This window comes from Pleurodeles waltl, chromosome 3_1 (assembly GCF_031143425.1).
Source record: "Pleurodeles waltl isolate 20211129_DDA chromosome 3_1, aPleWal1.hap1.20221129, whole genome shotgun sequence".
Lineage (NCBI taxonomy): Eukaryota > Metazoa > Chordata > Amphibia > Caudata > Salamandridae > Pleurodeles > Pleurodeles waltl.
This window is the reverse complement of record NC_090440.1, coordinates 990,091,553-990,109,259: the sequence shown is the minus strand read 5'-3', so window position 1 is coordinate 990,109,259 and position 17,707 is coordinate 990,091,553. Positions and strand designations below refer to the sequence as shown.

The 17,707-nt window shown below is 43.6% G+C and overlaps 1 protein-coding gene across 1 annotated transcript in view; it reads left to right on the top strand.

Annotated features, from left to right (window-relative positions):
- Nucleotides 1-17,707, top strand: part of ASAP3 (ArfGAP with SH3 domain, ankyrin repeat and PH domain 3) — a 303,602-nt gene that overhangs the window by 249,647 nt on the left and 36,248 nt on the right. Inside the window, exons 20-21 of the mRNA XM_069224120.1 lie at nt 6,696-6,763; nt 8,316-8,426. Coding sequence (XP_069080221.1) covers nt 6,696-6,763; nt 8,316-8,426 — 179 coding nt within the window. The remainder of the gene's footprint in view (nt 1-6,695; nt 6,764-8,315; nt 8,427-17,707) is intronic.

Below are 17,707 nucleotides of genomic sequence, written 5' to 3'. Positions count from 1 at the left end.
CTCTTTATATCGTAATTTAACAATTTCCTTCGCATTGGCGGGCAAGAGCTCTGGTTTAAGATACATAGACTCCAAGTCTAAGTTTCGGAAGCAGTTATGAACAAAGTTTAACCATGGAATTTTGTTGTGGTTTGCTAATGAAATACAATCTTTTATACACTCATGTGTTAAGGTAGCCACCGGATTGAACCATAATTTTATCCATAGCAGAAGGGGCGCAATATCTATCAAATCTGTAATGTAACCAATCCCCAGCTCCTCATGGCATATAATATTCGCTACATTCTTGGGTACCATAAGTAGCCAGTGAAGAAATGTATTCTCTGCCCGTTGTAGAATAATAGAGCTGGTATATCCCCAGAGGCCATCCCCATAAGTTGCCGCCGAGACACATTTAGACTTATAAAGCGTAATGATCTGGTGTACCGGTCTATGCCCCAGTCTGCGAGCGAAGTGAAAAATGTGTTCGACATTTCTTTCCATTTGTTGAAGTTTAAAATTCAAATGGAATTTCCATGATAGAGAAGAACTTAGGTGCAAACATAAGTAGCAGAAATTATTTACCTTTGTTAGAATGTTCCCTCCCATTATAAAACTTTTAGTGCGTGTATTCTTTGAACCACAAATCATAACATGCGACTTTTTGAAATTGACTTTCAGATCGAGATCCTGAGTGTGTATTAAAAAAAGGTCCAAGAGGATCTGTAGGCCATTGGCCGTGCGAGCAATTAAAACGGCGTCATCAGCGTACAATAAAATCGGCAATTGTCTAAAACCCACCCTTGGAAAATCCTTGCCATCTTGAGCTAGATAGTTATACAAGCCATTTATGTACAACAAGAATAAAAAAGGAGCCAAAGTACAGCCCTGCCTGACTCCCCGATTAAATGCAAGGGGTTGTGATCTTTCACCATGTTGTCCAAAATGAATTGTAATGGTAAGATTAGAATATACGCGTTTGATCAAATCCAACAAATCTTGCTCAACCCCCATTGTGTCCAATATTTCCCACAATTTTACTCTATTTACCACGTCAAATGCGCTGGAAAGGTCTATAAAGGCTAGGTGGATGGATTCCCTTTTTGCTATGACATATTTGCTAAGAATAAGGTGTAAGTTTAGGGCCTGATCCACTGTGCCTAATCCAGGTCTAAACCCATATTGAATTGGCGAAAGAATGTTTGACCTTGCCGCCCACTCCTCAAGCCGATTCAAAATGACACTCCCCAAGATCTTTACCGTGGAGTCAATGAGAGATATAGGTCTCTAGCAGAAGGGGTCAAGCCTATTGCCCTTTTTGAATATCGGGACAATTATTGCCATTAGCCATGAGGGAGGAATAAAGCTTTGAATTTCGCTATTCATAACGTTTGTGATTAACGGAACCCACAAATCAGGTAAAGATTTAAATAAATCCGCAGGAACCCCATCGGGGCCAGGAGCTTTCCTTAATTTCATTTTATTTATTGCTGTGGTGATCTCATGTATCTCAAGTAAAATTCCACTTTTAATTGGAATGGGAGTAACCGGACATAAGAGGTCACAAGCCTCTGCACCATGATTAATGTTATTTGCGGACTGGAATACGGCTGAAAAATGTTCTACCCAAACCCCTTCCGGAATCAAACATTCTTCCTCCCTATTTACTTGTCCTGAAAAATATGGGTGATTAACCACCTTCCAAAATTGAGAGGGATCCCTCAGTTCTGTAGCTGCCATAAGATCTTTCCATGCGTTGGTACGTATTTTGTTCTTCCTCTCCTCAAGGGCTGACTTATATCGGCCCCTAGCCTGTTTAATTGAGTCGCGATTAAATGGTATAGATTTAATAGCTGTTTTTAAATCTCTATGGGCGGCCGTGCAGGCCGAATTAAACCAGCGTTGGGGTTTAGTACATTTGGGATATTCAGCGCACGTCAGTGTCTCAGAGATGGCACGGCTTAAACACTCAAAAGCAGTTATAAGGTGGGCGGCAGTGGATTGCAAAGACAAGCAAGTGTTAATATGGACCTTATTTTGTATTATAAGGTTCTCATAAAAAGTATTAGGGTTTACTCTCTCCCATCTCTTACGAGGGCCAAAATTTCTTTCCAAAACCTCTTTTCCCTTGCATATTGTCCTAGATAAAATTGGCTTAGTCTTAAAAGCCAATTTTATACTCAAGGGATTGTGGTCACTAGCACAGTGGGATTTAATCTTAAAATCCACAATTAAACGGGAAAGTGAAGGGCAGATAAGAATAAAATCAATAATGCTACCATTCATGCTCCCTGTATAGGTGGGTATTTCCCTTGTCTGACTATTTGTCATGTCCCTTGCAAAAGCAAGATCAAATTTGTAGACAAGGGTATTCAGGGCATTGCCTAAATTAGAGTGGGTAAAGTGAGTAAATGACTCTCTGCCTTCTATAGAGGCGCCACATAAATGGGGTAATTCGTGATTGCGCAGTTGAGCGTTAAAATCTCCGACCCAAATCATGTCAAATTCCCTGTCCTGTAATTTACCAGCAGAGTCTAAAGAGACTGTAAGATCTTCGAATGGTAGTCAATGGGGAGAGGTCCAGTTGAAAGAAGGCTGCAGTTTAGGACTGGGGATCCAGTCAGGGTGAACCAGCATGTGTGCTTAATTCTTGCAATGCTCAGAGACATAGAGACACTAGTGGCACTCTTCTACTCAGTCTGAGGCGTTTGGGTACAGAGAGTTATTGGACTGTCAGGTGTCCATCAACAGTGGTGGATGCAGTGGAGGGGGCCCACTGGTACAGGCTGCAGGTGTGGACTGGGGGACCAGTCTGGCTGAACCAACACGTGGGCTGAAGTCTCACAAGCCTGTGGGATGCAGGGACACCAGTTGCATGCTTCTTCTCGGTCCAGGTCGTCCGGGTGCAGAGGTGCAGTGGACCGTCTGGTTTCTGTCACCAGAGGTGGTTGAGGTTGAGGCTGCAGGCTCTGGCTTGAAGGCCGCAGTGGGGAGACCTATGATGGAATTTGTCTCTGGAAAGGCTGGGGACCACACTGGAACTGTTGGCCCACTTCAAAACAAGCTGGGAGGCTCAGGTGCAGTAATGCTATCTGGAGTTGGGTTTTGGCAGTCCAGAGTCCTCTTCAGCAGTTCTTGGGAACATGTAAGAATTCAGGGGAGCAGCTCCACTACTTCACAGGAGTTCCCTTGTGCTGGGGTGAAGGCTGGCAGTCTTCCTGGGCATTTGGAAGTTTCAGCAGCTGGAGAACGAGGCGACTTTGGCACGATTGCCGAAGTTAGCAGGCATGCTGGCAGGAATGGTGCTGAGTCCGTCACTGGTTTTCAGTTCTCGCTTTTGTGTCTCTGGAGTGTCCTTCAGGTCAGCGGGATCTGATTTCCTGGTGCCAGGGACTCCACTAAATACTGTGTAGTGTAGTGTAGTAGCCAATGGGCTACTTACCCCTGGGGTTACTATGCTCCCTTTATGATCACTCTCTGTGGGAAGTGGGCATAACCCTGTCCCTGAGTTCCTAGATCTGCCATCACCAATATGGCAGACTTCCAAAAGTTGTGTCCACATCAGGCAGCTCACCTTAGGGGGTGGGACTGAGCTGAGAGCTAGGCACACCTCTCTGACTAGTAATATTCCCACCTGCACAGGTCCCAAATGGGCCAGGGGCAGGGGGGTCAGCATCCTCTCCTTTGAGGGAAGCCAGATCTACATATCAAGGGTGGTGGGCTTCTTTCCAGCCCCCTGCCTTGGAATGCAGATTTGCAGGTCATCCTCTTGGGAGGGGTGTGCTAACACTCCACCCATAGCTGGATTTGTCTCTGTCTGCTCAAGAGCAACGGCTCTCACCCTAGGGGTCAGAAACGTGTCTGATGGTGGCAGGCTAGTTTGAACTAGTCAGCCAGTACACGGATAGATGGTAGGTTTTCATGGGGCACCACTAAGGTGCCCTCTGGGTGCATGTATTAATAAATATATCACGGGAATCAGTGAGGGTTTATTAACATGAGATGTTTGATATCAAGCATCCCTATTTTCAGTGAAGCCATCATGTAGCTGGGGAACTCGTACTGACCTGTGTCCAGCATATGTACTTAAAATGGCTTCCCTGTTCACATTATGTCTGAGAATCGACAAAGACAGAGCAGGGGTATATCTGCTCTTGCAGATACTTCCTCACATGTAATAAAACTCACCCTGCTGTAAGGCTCCAAGACTTGCTGTAAGGGTGACTTACATACATTGCATCCAGTGTTAGGAGACATGCCCCACAGGTTGTGTGCCATGTCATGTTTTCACTTCTAGCTGCACCAAGACACGCAGTCTTCAATTGCAGTTTGCCTATGCTAGGTGAAGGGTCCCTAAGGGTGGCACAATACATGCTGTAGCTCTTGAAGATCCTGTTTAGTACCCATGCCCTAGGTACCAGGGGTACAATTTTCTTGGGACTTATAGGGTGTAAAAAATGTATAGCCAATGGGGTAACAATTGTACAGCTTTTGGGGAAAGAGATCTGGCCTGGGGACCTCGTTAGCAGGAACCAGTGCACTTTCAGTCAAAATTGCATCACTTACCATGCAAAAAGTGGGTGTGACCATGTCAAAAAGGAGCACTTTCCTACACCCATACAACTAGGATGCCACACATCAAAGTGACAGGTGTTCCTTAGGGGGTTAATGTTTTGGTGATCCTGTGACCATACACCTGTGTCCATTTGAGGACACTGGAGTCCAAGGTCCATTAAAGAGCCTAACTGGTCTCTGTGCTTTCGAATTAAACTAATGGTCATCAGGAGCCTGCTCACCGCACTGAGTCATTAATCCAGTGGCGGCTAGAGTCAGGGCAGAAAAGACAAACATAAAAAATGTACCTGCCACATCGCCATAGTTTGCCGGTCTTCTGGGTCCCTCGCTGAAGGCACATGCTCCCAGCCTGCCTTGGGGCCAATCCTGACGCTGCTCTCATGCTGCTGGCAGCATGCAGCATCAGGATTGGCCTGAGCGCTCCAATCTGGCAACACAGTGCTGGGTTGGAGACAGCTCAGTGCGCATGTTTGTTTGGCTGTCCTGAGACGGCCGGCCAAACCCATATGCACACTGAAAGGAGTGCACCTACCACTCCGCCTGGTGCCTGTCATCCCAATGGCCCACCCCAAATAATAAACATAGTTTATTATTGTTTTATTTTTCAAGTTTGCTGCTGCTGTTGGCGGAGGCGAAGCTCCTCTGCCACAGCAGAGGTCCAGCCGCTACATGAAGCCATTGGTAGCTGTATGGTGAAACCGAAGGGCCAGGGTCGAAATTTGTGAGTACTGGGGCTAATAGGACCACATGCATTCACTACATCAACATCTCCTGACAACTGTTCAGTCACTAAAGAGCTCTGATGCTCATCCATGCCAATAGACCTGATTCAGGTGGGAGACTAATCATCTTTACAGCTACAAATTGCTTCATTTTGGTAGTCCCTCGTCTGAAATTGCATCTCCTCTGAAAGAAGTCAATGGGAGAAATGCATTCTCCTGAGTATTATTTTTTTCATTTCCCACTTCACACTTTTAAAGGTTGGCATGTATGGATACTTTCCAGCTAAGTTTGCAGTACACATGTATCTCTACATGCACACATGCATAGAGTTAGCCTTGGTCGCGGCTTCAAGTCCTGATATCTCCACATGGGCTTAAACAGTGTTGCAGTCACTTAATGAATTAAGGTGACATTCTCTAGCCAGTAAAACTGAACTGCACCCCCATGCTTGATGTGTGAAGATGGCCTGTCTTTTGTTCCCCCGCGGGCTGAAAAAAATAAATGCATTGACGGGATGGCATAAGCTCCCTTGGTATTTCTAGATCCCAAACATGCACAACCACGTCCTCTTTACCCACAGGAAATAGACACCACAAGTAACTGAATGAAGCAGCCTTATTCCATCATTCCCTTAGAGTCCCAGCGGCTGTCTGACTAATACTTTTGTAGGTGAGGCTGCCCCTCCCCTTAGGCCCTCTGTGCCCACTGATGTATCCTACAGTGTTATTGTACACAGCAGTCATTGAGCGGATTAGTGTTAGTTGAAGTGGTAAACCTAGGTGGGAAAGGGGTATTTTTCAGCTTGAGCCTGTCCTAGACTCAAGTGCTTTCCATCATTATGCAATCTAGTTGTCTGGTTCTAGAGCATCAGAGCATCTTGTTCGCTGTCTGTGGTGTTCTTGGACATATGCTGCTGGTGTTGCCCGAACCCACCCGCAGTGCCCCACACATTAGATGCCATTTTCAGATCTGCCTTTGGGTTTGAGAGCGCACTGCCATCTGGACCGATTAGTAAGGGTATCTTCACTTATCAGTGACCGAAGAGGTTATATTCACTCATGGCTCGCCAGGGAGTTTCAGCAGCTGGAAACAGGAGCTGCTGAATTATGAAACATGGCTTCTGTTGTCTGCAGCTGTTATGTGACTTCAACCCCCATGAACTTGTTGCAGGTCTGTGATATACACAGCATTGCAGAAGCTCTCAGTTTCCCTGGCACTCACTAACAAAGGGAACCATCTCAAATGCTAAATTATATAATTGATCTTTGTTTAAATTGTGGTGTTCACATGCTACGTGTTAATAGTCTAATTTATCTGTTTAAATGCTATGGGTTGCAGAATGCGCATTTTTGAGGACTGAGTATAGCAGGATTTTGTTATTTTTTTTACTTTGGTAACACATTCTGTTTTTCAAACAGTGAATGCAGCGGGAGAGACAGCATTGAGCATTGCAAAGAGGAACAAAATCTCTGAGTGTGAGGAGCTGGTATGTATAATCTACTGTAGCTGATGTGCCTGACAAAGTTGGATAGGTAGCAGGCTTGTTGTACACAGCTGCCTGTCTGGTGAAAAGTGGAACAGAACTCTACACTTGAAAGTATTCAACCGAGTTGTGATTGGACTTGTCACAGGCTGGGTGGTGGGCCATAGAGTTACAAAGTAACATTTAAAAACTAAGGCTGTCACACTGCTGAACGCGTGATATTTAGCTGTGGTTGTTGATCTCACATGTATTGCACCAGGCACACTTGTGTGGGTTTTGTCATTACCACAGGTTACACACCGCAGCAATACTGCTATACCCCAACCAGTGATGCACATCTGGGTGCATGGACCCGGAGCTGTCTGGGGAAGACATGCATGCTTTCTTAATGGAAGGAATAATGCCTCTGTTTGCAAGAAGCCTGTTCAATATTACAATTTAGTGACACTAAAGTGGGTGTATATGTGCCAAAACAATCGGCATACCCTTAATGCACCAGGAAGCCACGCCAAAGCCACGATTGTGCCTGTGGGAAGTAGCTGGGTGTGCATATGTTGGTGTCAGACACCAGAGGAGTTGAAGATGTGACCGAATGCGGACTGGTCTGTGTAGTTCTGAATCTTCACCGATATATGTCTGGAACAAAGTTTGGTTGTCCCGCTATCGCACTCACACATTGAGTCATTAATGGGAGTGGTTTAACCTTGCACCGAGGTGCTTCTGGTGCGCCCGAGTGATCAAGCAATGCCCTGTGACCAGGCTTTACTTTCATGCTTATTTTGGCGAACTTTGTGGAGAGGTACCTACCTAATAACTTTATGCGTTGTTTAATTGTGCTGTCAGTGGTTTCTGCATTTTGTATACCCCTGTTGTTGTTGTACTGTCTGTCTGTGGCAGTTTCTGACCTTTGCAGATGGAACATTTGACTCTCAGTACGGTGGCGCCTGGGCTGTAAGGCGGAAAGCATAGCAGGTATACTTCGTTAGGGCGGAGGAGTGTCACCCCCTCCCCTCCGCCCTGCCTGCAGCAGAAGCTGCAAAACTTTCACAACGAGGGGATAATAAACATGGTTTATTATCCGGTTGTGAAAGGGGTGGGGCCACAGGGGTGACGAGCAATGGGGGAGTGCTCAGCACTCCCCCCTCACTGCGCATGTATGTTTGGCCGGCTGTCTCGGCCCGGCCAAACACACATGGGTAGAAGGATCTCTCCAGCCCAGCAACTGAGAGCCTCCTGGGCGCGCCCAACCAGGGTGCTTCCAGCCAATCCTGATGCTCACTTTGAGCAGTGTCAGGATTGGCCGCAGGGCAGGCTGGGAGCCTGTGCCTGCGTGCAGCCAGCAGGGAAGAGGAGAGCGGCGTGGGATGATGTGGAAAAGGTGTTTATTTTTATTTTTTTAATTTAAATACATTTAAGACCCACCCCCTCTTTTCCCCCCGTGCGCCGTACCAGCCCTTCCCCTCTCCTTTTGATTGAAGCAAGCCGCAACTGATACTCCTTCTTGGAGATCCTTGGTATTGTGTGCATCCGTTTATCCTGCCTTGTTCTCTTGCAGCTGGAGCAGGTGCTGGCTGGAAAGTTCAACAGTCAAGTGCATGTGGATTACAACTGGGACATGCAGTCTGACGGCACCTCCTTCGACAGCGAGGATGACTTGGATGAAAAGGTGGGTCTGTGGACGAATGTATCTTTCCTTAACTTAAGTATATGATGCTTGGGGATAGATCCAAGCAGGTTTTGAGTCAGTTTGAAAGATGACAGTTTCTGCTGCTGGTTTAAAGTCTGGCCTGTGTCCTGCACCTGTTTATAGCCCCTAAAACTGTTTTCCGAAGGACATTCCCTATCGGAGGCCGTTCATGTCAAAATTACAGCTCCCCATTTTGGACACCTGAAATGCATAGCGTGCTGCAAAATGAATATGACACATACCAGAATGAATGTACTATGTGTCAAAATAATTATGATACCTGGCAGAGTGAATCTGAATTGAACCAAAACAAATATGAAACCTGGCAGAATGAATATGCTACTTTGTGATTAATATGAATAACACACACACCAAATTGAATATGAAATATATATAAATCATACTGAAATTAATATGGCCCTCACTGTAAACAATAAAGCAATCACTGAAACTAATACAATATTCACCAAAAAGAATGGGGCATTTCTTGAAATGATTGACTTATGCCAAGAGAAATATGACATACATTGAAATTAATATAGCAGATTGAAAATAATATAAAGTATTGGAATGAATATATTATATTCTGAAAAGAAAACAATGCGCATTGAAACTAATACAATGTACATTGAAATGAACATTAAACATGTTGCAGTTAATCTGAATTGTGTTGAAATGAATATTACCGGGATGGCAATGAATATGAGACACACAGAAATGAACAGGAGATGATTGAAAATTAATATGGCTTGTGTTAAAATTAATGCAAACCCATTGAATTGAAGTTGACATGTCTTCAAATGAGTATGACCACAGCTGAAATTCACAGGAGATGTTAAAATGAATAAGGCACACCTTGAAATTAATATGACACATATTCAAACTAATATGATACATATTCAAATTAATATGATATATGTTAAAATTGGTAAGTTGCATCTTAAAATGAATATGACAAGTGTTAATATGAATATGACATCCATTGAAATAAACTTAACATTGATTGAAAAGAATATAACACATGATAAAATGAATATGACCTACGTTGACATGAATATGACCTTCATTGAAATGAATTTGACATGTTTTAAAATTAATATGAGTAACGTTAAAATGATCATGACATTTATCACCATGAATATGGCTTGCATTGAAAGTGATATGATATACATTGACATGATTAATATATATTTTGCAATGGATATGATTCATGTTAAAATTAAGATGTGTTAATATGAATGAAGCATCCATAGAAAGAAATATGACACATGCTAAGATGAATATGACATACATTGAAACAAATATGAGCTCCACCTAAATGAATTCAACAAGTCTTAAACTGAATATGAACAAAGCTGAAATTAAAATGAAACTTGTCAAAATGAATATGTGGTGCTTTGAAATTGATATGATACACAGCAAAATAAATACTGCATATATTGAAATTAATATGACCTATGTTGAAATGGATATGACCCTTGTTAAAATGATTATGACGGGTGTTAAGGTGAATATGAGAGCCATTGAAATGAATGACATTCATAGAAAGGAATATGACACATGTTAAGATGAATATGAGCCACTTGAAATTAATATGACACCTGATGAAATTAATATTGCCCACATCAAAAGTTATATGACGTTCTGTAACATGAATATCACACTTTCTGAAATGAAACTGTGAGATAAATGTAACATGCTTTGAAATTAATAAGGCAAATATTGAAATGAACACAAGCCATGTTTAAATGAATATGACTGCTGTTTAAATGAATATGGCTTGCTCTGAACTTATGTGGATTTTCTTTAAATTTAACATTACATATTGAAATTAATGTTACATATTCTCAAAGGGTGCATTACGAGTTTGGCGGCTTGTGCACCACCATGGCGGCGGTGTGACCGCCATCTGCTGGGTAGTCAGACCACAGTATTACGATGCTGGCAGTCCCATAGGGAAAGACTGCCGCAGTCCCGCCAGCACCACCAGGCAGCACAGACCACTGCTGTGGCGAGGCAGGCCAAAAAGGCCGGCGGAGCCGGTGTTTCGGATGGAAACATTATGATGATGCCTACTGCCAGCGTGACTGTGGCAGTCCAGCCACCACATCCCAGAAGGTGAAAACGGAAAGCATAAAGAAAGCAGCTCACCAGCAGGCAGTGTTACATGACCTGTGCTGCCATGGAGCCCATCACACGCACGTCCTGCCGCAGGTGCTGCTCATCGATGGACCCACCCAGCACCCACATTGCAACACAATGGAAGGTCAATGGGATGGACAATAGGTTGTAAAACGAATATCCAAAGCTCACAATGCAAACAATACCTGCATAATAGTGATGGCGACATCAGGAGCATTCATGGACACATTTCACTTTGCACATGCCCCTAAAAAGCATTTGCATAGGAACTGACCCTTCATGTATCTCAGGGACAAACAATATTTGAGCCAAGTGATATGCCTTGCTGCCAAATGTGTAAGTGCAAGTCAAGAAAGTACATACAACGGCAACAGCATGGTCCAGACATCTAGATGATGTAACTGTAAGTTACACACATCAAAGTGGACACATGGTCAGTCAAATCCAAAGGAAGCTACCACAATTTAACACCCTCCATGTGTGGACAAACAAAACTCTAGCTCCCGCACATGAGACGAAAGTACAATCTATATCAGGGGACAAATCTACTCCATACATTGGCCAACACAAGATGAAATACTTACCCTAGCAAGCATAACACAATGCAATGACACCCCAATTGGATCATCACCCACAAATCCATACAGTGAACATCTACCTTTGCCTTGGGTGACCAACACTTCCCACAAATGCAGATATTAAAAAACAGCAGCAAATGTGATGGAGGTGTCTGTGGGTGTTGTGGTGGTGTCTGGAGGTATGGTGACTGAGGTGTGTGGGGCTGTGGGTTGTGAGCTGTTGTAGGAGGCTGGGCTGGCCTGGCTTGTAGTGGGTACCTTAGGTATTTACACCTTATACCAGGTCCAGCTATCCCTTATTAGTGAGATGTAGTAGTGTTCTAGCAGCTTAGGCTGAACTAGGAGACATGCAAAGCTCCTGCAATACCACTTATAGTTACACAGTACTTATACACAATAAAAGACAATACCCAGTGTTACTAAAAATAAAGGTATTTATTTGGGTGACACAGTACCAAAAATATCTTAGAGGCAATACGTCTTCTGGAAGTAAGTATTATACACAGTAAATACACTAGACACCAAAATAAGGTAAGATATTAGACATAGGATAGTGCAAACAATAGGAAATGCTATAGAATGCAATGGGAGAAAATAGGTCTAGGGGCAACACAAACCATATACTAAGAAATAGGAATGTGAATCAAGAATTCCCCTCTAGACAAGTGTAGTTTGTGCAGAATTGCTGGGGGAGTAAGAATACAGTAAAGGTAAGTATATTACCCCACCCCAGAGCCCAGAAAAGCAGGATTAAAGTACTGCAAGTTTCCTTAGGACACACTACACCTCGATATATGGATTCTTGCAGCAACCAACCAAGTCTGTAAACAACAACTGCTGGATTCCTGGACCGGAAGACGTGCAAAAGGCTAGGACCAAGTCCAGAAGTCGAAAGAAGTTCCAGGAAGGACAGGAGCCCCTGCCAACCCAGAAGAGAGTGCAAAAGAACAGTCCCCAGTTGGATGACGACTGCAGGAATGCACCCTAGGAAGATGCCAGCGGGTTCCTGCATGATGCAAAGGATGACCCACGACGTGACGATGGATGCAGACGTGATTTTGTGTCGAAAGTCACCAACAAGCCTTGGTTACGACAAATATGCATTTTGCATCAAAATGGCACTGGCTGGACCCAGGAGGGACCCGGGGGCTTCAACTCTGTGTGAGGGGGAAGAGGGGGCTCTCAGCACTTAAGTGAGCCCTCAGGATTCCAGGCAGCACCCACGGAAGTCCCAGGACATGGGGACAAAGGAGGTGCAAAATGCAGTTGGTGCAGCACAACTCAGTGAGTTGAGCGTCGCAGGATGGAGTGCTGGAGACCTGGGCCAGGCTGTCTGTGCACAAAGGAATTTTGCCAATAGTGCACAGAGGCCTCAGGAGGTGAAGAAGATGAAGTACACAGGGGTACCGTCGATCTCAGGGAAGGCAAGGTCTTACCTCCTCCAAATTGCATCAGCAGGACCTCAGGACAGCCTATGTCGATGGAGTCCACCCTATGTGTCTTTAGGAGCACACTCGTCGCTGTGAGAGGAGTCTAAGGGTACCAGTCTTGGAAGGTGCCTGCATGAGCAGGGGAGTGACTTTGTCACCCCACGGGGGATTTCTTTGGTCGTTCTGGTGCAGGATGAAGACAGGGAGTCCCCAGAGCGTGCACACCGTGGAAACTGTTGCAGTTGCTGGCTGGAGCCGAAGTTGCAGAAGAAAAGCATCCCTTGTGGATACTTTGTTGCTGTTACAGTGGTTCCTGGAGAAGGCTGTGGTTGATCCAAGGTCAGAGGATGAAGTAGTAGTTGTAGGGGATTCCTGAAGGAAACTTGCAAGCAGAATCTGAAGAGAACCCACAGGAGAGACACTAAGTAGCCCTGAGAGGGGGATTGGCTACCTTATCAGGTAAGGACCTATCAGGAGGGGTCTCTGACGTCACCTGCTTGCACTGGCTACTCGGAACCCTCCAGAGTGCCCCACACCTTGCAAAGCAAGTTGGCTGAAGTCTGGGACACACTGGAGGAGCTCTGGGCACCATCCCTGGGGTGGTGATGGACAGGGGAGTGGTCACTCCCCTTTCCTTTTTCCAGTTTTGTGCCAGAGCAGGGGACAAGGGGTCCCTGAACTGGTGTAGACTGGTTTATGCAAGGAGGGCACCATCTGTGCCCTTCAAAGCATTTCCAGAGGCTGGGGGAGGCTACCCCTCCCCAGTCCGTAACATCTTTTTCCAAAGGGAGAGGGTGTAACGCTCTGCTCTCAGAGGAAATGCTTTGTTCTGCCTTCCTGGGACTGATCTGCTCAGACCCCAGGAGGGCAAAACCCTGTCTGTGAGGTGGCAGCAGCTGTAGCTGTAGTGCAAGCCTCAGATAGCTGGTTTGGCAGAACTGGGGGTCCATGTTGGAGCCCCCAGGATGCATGGAATTGGCTCCCCAATATCAAATTTGGAATGAGGGGACAATTCCATGATCTTAGACATGTTACATGGCCTTATTCGGAGTTACCATTGTGATGCTACATCTAGGTATTGACCTATATGTAGTGCACGCGTGTAATGGCGTCCCCGCACTCACAAAGTCCCAGGAAATGGCCCTGAACTACAGGGAGTGCAGAATTATTAGGCAAATTAGTATTTTGACCACATCATCCTCTTTATGCATGTTGTCTTACTCCAAGCTGTATAGGCTCGAAAGCCTACTACCAATTAAGCATATTAGGTGATGTGCATCTCTGTAATGAGAAGGGGTGTGGTCTAATGACATCAACACCCTATATCAGGTGTGCATAATTATTAGGCAACTTCCTTTCCTTTGGCAAAATGGGTCAAAAGAAGGACTTGACAGGCTCAGAAAAGTCAAAAATAGTGAGATATCTTGCAGAGGGATGCAGCACTCTTAAAATTGCAAAGCTTCTGAAGCGTGATCATCGAACAATCAAGCGTTTCATTCAAAATAGTCAACAGGGTCGCAAGAAGCGTGTGGAAAAACCAAGGCGCAAAATAACTGCCCATGAACTGAGAAAAGTCAAGCGTGCAGCTGCCACGATGCCACTTGCCACCAGTTTGGCCATATTTCAGAGCTGCAACATCACTGGAGTGCCCAAAAGCACAAGGTGTGCAATACTCAGAGACATGGCCAAGGTAAGAAAGTCTGAAAGACGACCACCACTGAACAAGACACACAAGCTGAAACGTCAAGACTGGGCCAAGAAATATCTCAAGACTGATTTTCTAAGGTTTTATGGACTGATGAAATGAGAGTGAGTCTTGATGGGCCAGATGGATGGGCCCGTGGCTGGATTGGTAAAGGGCAGAGAGCTCCAGTCCGACTCAGACGCCAGCAAGGTGGAGGTGGAGTACTGGTTTGGGCTGGTATCATCAAAGATGAGCTTGTGGGGCCTTTTCGGGTTGAGGATGGAGTCAAGCTCAACTCCCAGTCCTACTGCCAGTTCCTGGTAGACACCTTCTTCAAGCAGTGGTACAGGAAGAAGTCTGCATCCTTCAAGAAAAACATGATTTTCATGCAGGACAATGCTCCATCACACGCGTCCAAGTACTCCACAGCGTGGCTGGCAAGAAGGGGTATAAAAGAAGGAAATCTAATGACATGGCCTCCTTGTTCACCTGATCTGAACCCCATTGAGAACCTGTGGTCCATCATCAAATGTGAGATTTACAAGGAGGGAAAACAGTACACCTCTCTGAACAGTGTCTGGGAGGCTGTGGTTGCTGCTGCACGCAATGTTGATGGTGAACAGATCAAAACACTGACAGAATCCATGGATGGCAGGCTTTTGAGTGTCCTTGCAAAGAAAGGTGGCTATATTGGTCACTGATTTGTTTTTGTTTTGTTTTTGAATGTCAGAAATGTATATTTGTGAATGTTGAGATGTTATATTGGTTTCACTGGTAATAATAAATAATTGAAATGGGTATATATTTGTTTTTTGTTAAGTTGCCTAATAATTATGCACAGTAATAGTCACCTGCACACACAGATATCCCCCTAACATAGCTAAAACTAAAAACAAACTAAAAACTACTTCCAAAAATATTCAGCTTTGATATTAATTAGTTTTTTGGGTTCATTGAGAACATGGTTGTTGTTCAATAATAAAATTAATCCTCAAAAATACAACTTGCCTAATAATTCTGCACTCCCTGTATGTGGGGGCACCTTTGCTAGTGCAAGGGTGCCCTCACACTTAGTAACTTTGCACCTAACCTTCAGCAAGTGAAGGTTAGACATATTGTTGACTTATAAGTTACTTAAGTGCAGTGAAAATGGCTGTCAAATAATGTGTGCACTATTTCACGCAGGCTGCAAAGGCAGGCCTGTGCAAGGGTTTGTCTGAGCTCCCTATGGGTGGCAAAAGAAATGCTGCAGCCCATATGGATCTCTGGGAACCCCAATGCCCTGGGTACCTAGGTACCATATACTAGGGACTTATAAGGGGGGTCCAGTGTGCCAATTGAAATTGGTAAATTAAGTCACTCGCCTACAGTGACAAATTTAAAAGCAGATAGAGCATAAGCAGTGAGGTTCTGATTAGCAGAGCCTCAGTGACACAGTCAAGCACTATACAGACACACACGTTAGGCCATAAACTATGAGCACTGGGGTCCTGACCAGCAGGATCCCAGTGAGACAGGTAAAAACATACTGACATACAGGTAAAAATGGGGGTAACATGCCAAGGAAGATGGTACTTTCCTACAGTAGTATTTCATTATCAGGACATGTAAAATACCCCAGTATATGTCCTACCTTTAAAATACACTGCACCCTGCGGATGGGGCTGCCTTGGGACTACCTTAGGGGTACCTTATATGTAGTAAAAGGGAAGGTTTGGGCCTGGCAAGTGGGTGCACTTGCCAGGTTGAAATGGCAGTTTAAAACTGCACACACAGACACTGCAGTAGCAGGTCTAAAACATGTTTACAGGGCTATTCATGTGGGTGGCACAATCAGTGCTGCAGGCCCAACAGAGAGCACTTGCACTTTAGCACTGGTCAGCAGTGGTAAAGTGCTCAGAGTCCAAAAGCCGACAAAAACTAAATGTAGCACATAGTCGAAAACATATATTTATTTTAGTTAATTAATTTGTGTTCATATCATATCCTTTCAAAATATCTAATATTAATTTCAATATGTATTGTTAATTTTAAAGCAAATCAACATCGATTCAAGGCAAGCCATATTTAAACAGTGAGCATTTTAATTTACACATGGCTTGTGTTCATTTCGATATGTGCTTTATTCATTTCAAAGCATGCTATATTTATCTCATATAGTTTCATATCCATTTCAATAAGTGTCATATTAATTTTAATGAATGTCATATTAATTATGATATGGGTCATATCAACTTCATCAGATAACATATTCATTTGAAAATGGTTCATATAAGTCTTAACATGTGTCATATTGCTTTAAATGAATGGCATATTCGTGTCAGTGGATGTCATATTCATCTTAACACCTGACATTATAATTTTAATTATGGGTCATTTCCATCTGTCCATTTCAACAGAGGTCAAATTCATTTCAATATATGCAATATTCATGTCGCTGTGTATCATATTGATTTCAAAACATAACATTCATTTTGACAAGTTTCATTTTAATGTCAGCATGGGTCATATTCAGTTTAAGGCATGTTCAATTAATTTCAAAAGTGCTCATATTCATTTCATGTCATATTCATCTTAGCATGTGCCATATTCCTTTCAATAGATGTCTCATTCATAATAACGCATGATATTGATTTTAACATGACTCATACCAATTGCAACACATATAATCATGTCAATGTGTATCATATTACTTTCAATGCAAACCATATTCATTTTTTTTATGAATATACTGTTCATTGCACATTATATTCCTTTCATAATAATGCATTTTCATTTCAGTACCTTATATTAATTTCAAGCTGTCATATTCATTCCAATGTGTGTCATATTCCTCTTGGCATATGTCAGTCATTTCAAGAAATGTCTCATTCTTTTTGACAAATATTGTATGTGTTTCAGTGATTGCTTTATTATTTACAGTGAGAACCATATTTATTTCAGTATGATTGATATATATTTCAGTATATATCTTATTCAATTCTGAGTGTGTGTTATTCATAATAATCACTAAGTAGCATATTCACTTTGCCTGGTTTCATATTTGTTTTGGTTCAAGTCAGATTCACTCTGCCAGGTATCATATTTATTTTGACACATAGTACATTCATTGTGGTGTATGTCATATTAATTTTGCAACACACTATGCATTCCATGAGGTGCCCTATATAGGGAGCTGTAATTTTGACACGAACGGCTTCCCATAGTTCCCCAGACATGCAGCTCTGTGTTTTGTAAGATGTTGTTTTTGAGCCATACCCCTGGGTTCCATTGTGAAACAACCGCAGGCAGTATACAGAGGAACTCCAGTATCTCTTGGATACTATTTATTGACATGCTGTGTAGACAAGTGTACCTTCTGCTATCCTGATGTTCATCTATTCAGTGGCGTAACACAAAATGATGGGGCTCCGAATTGCCAATTTC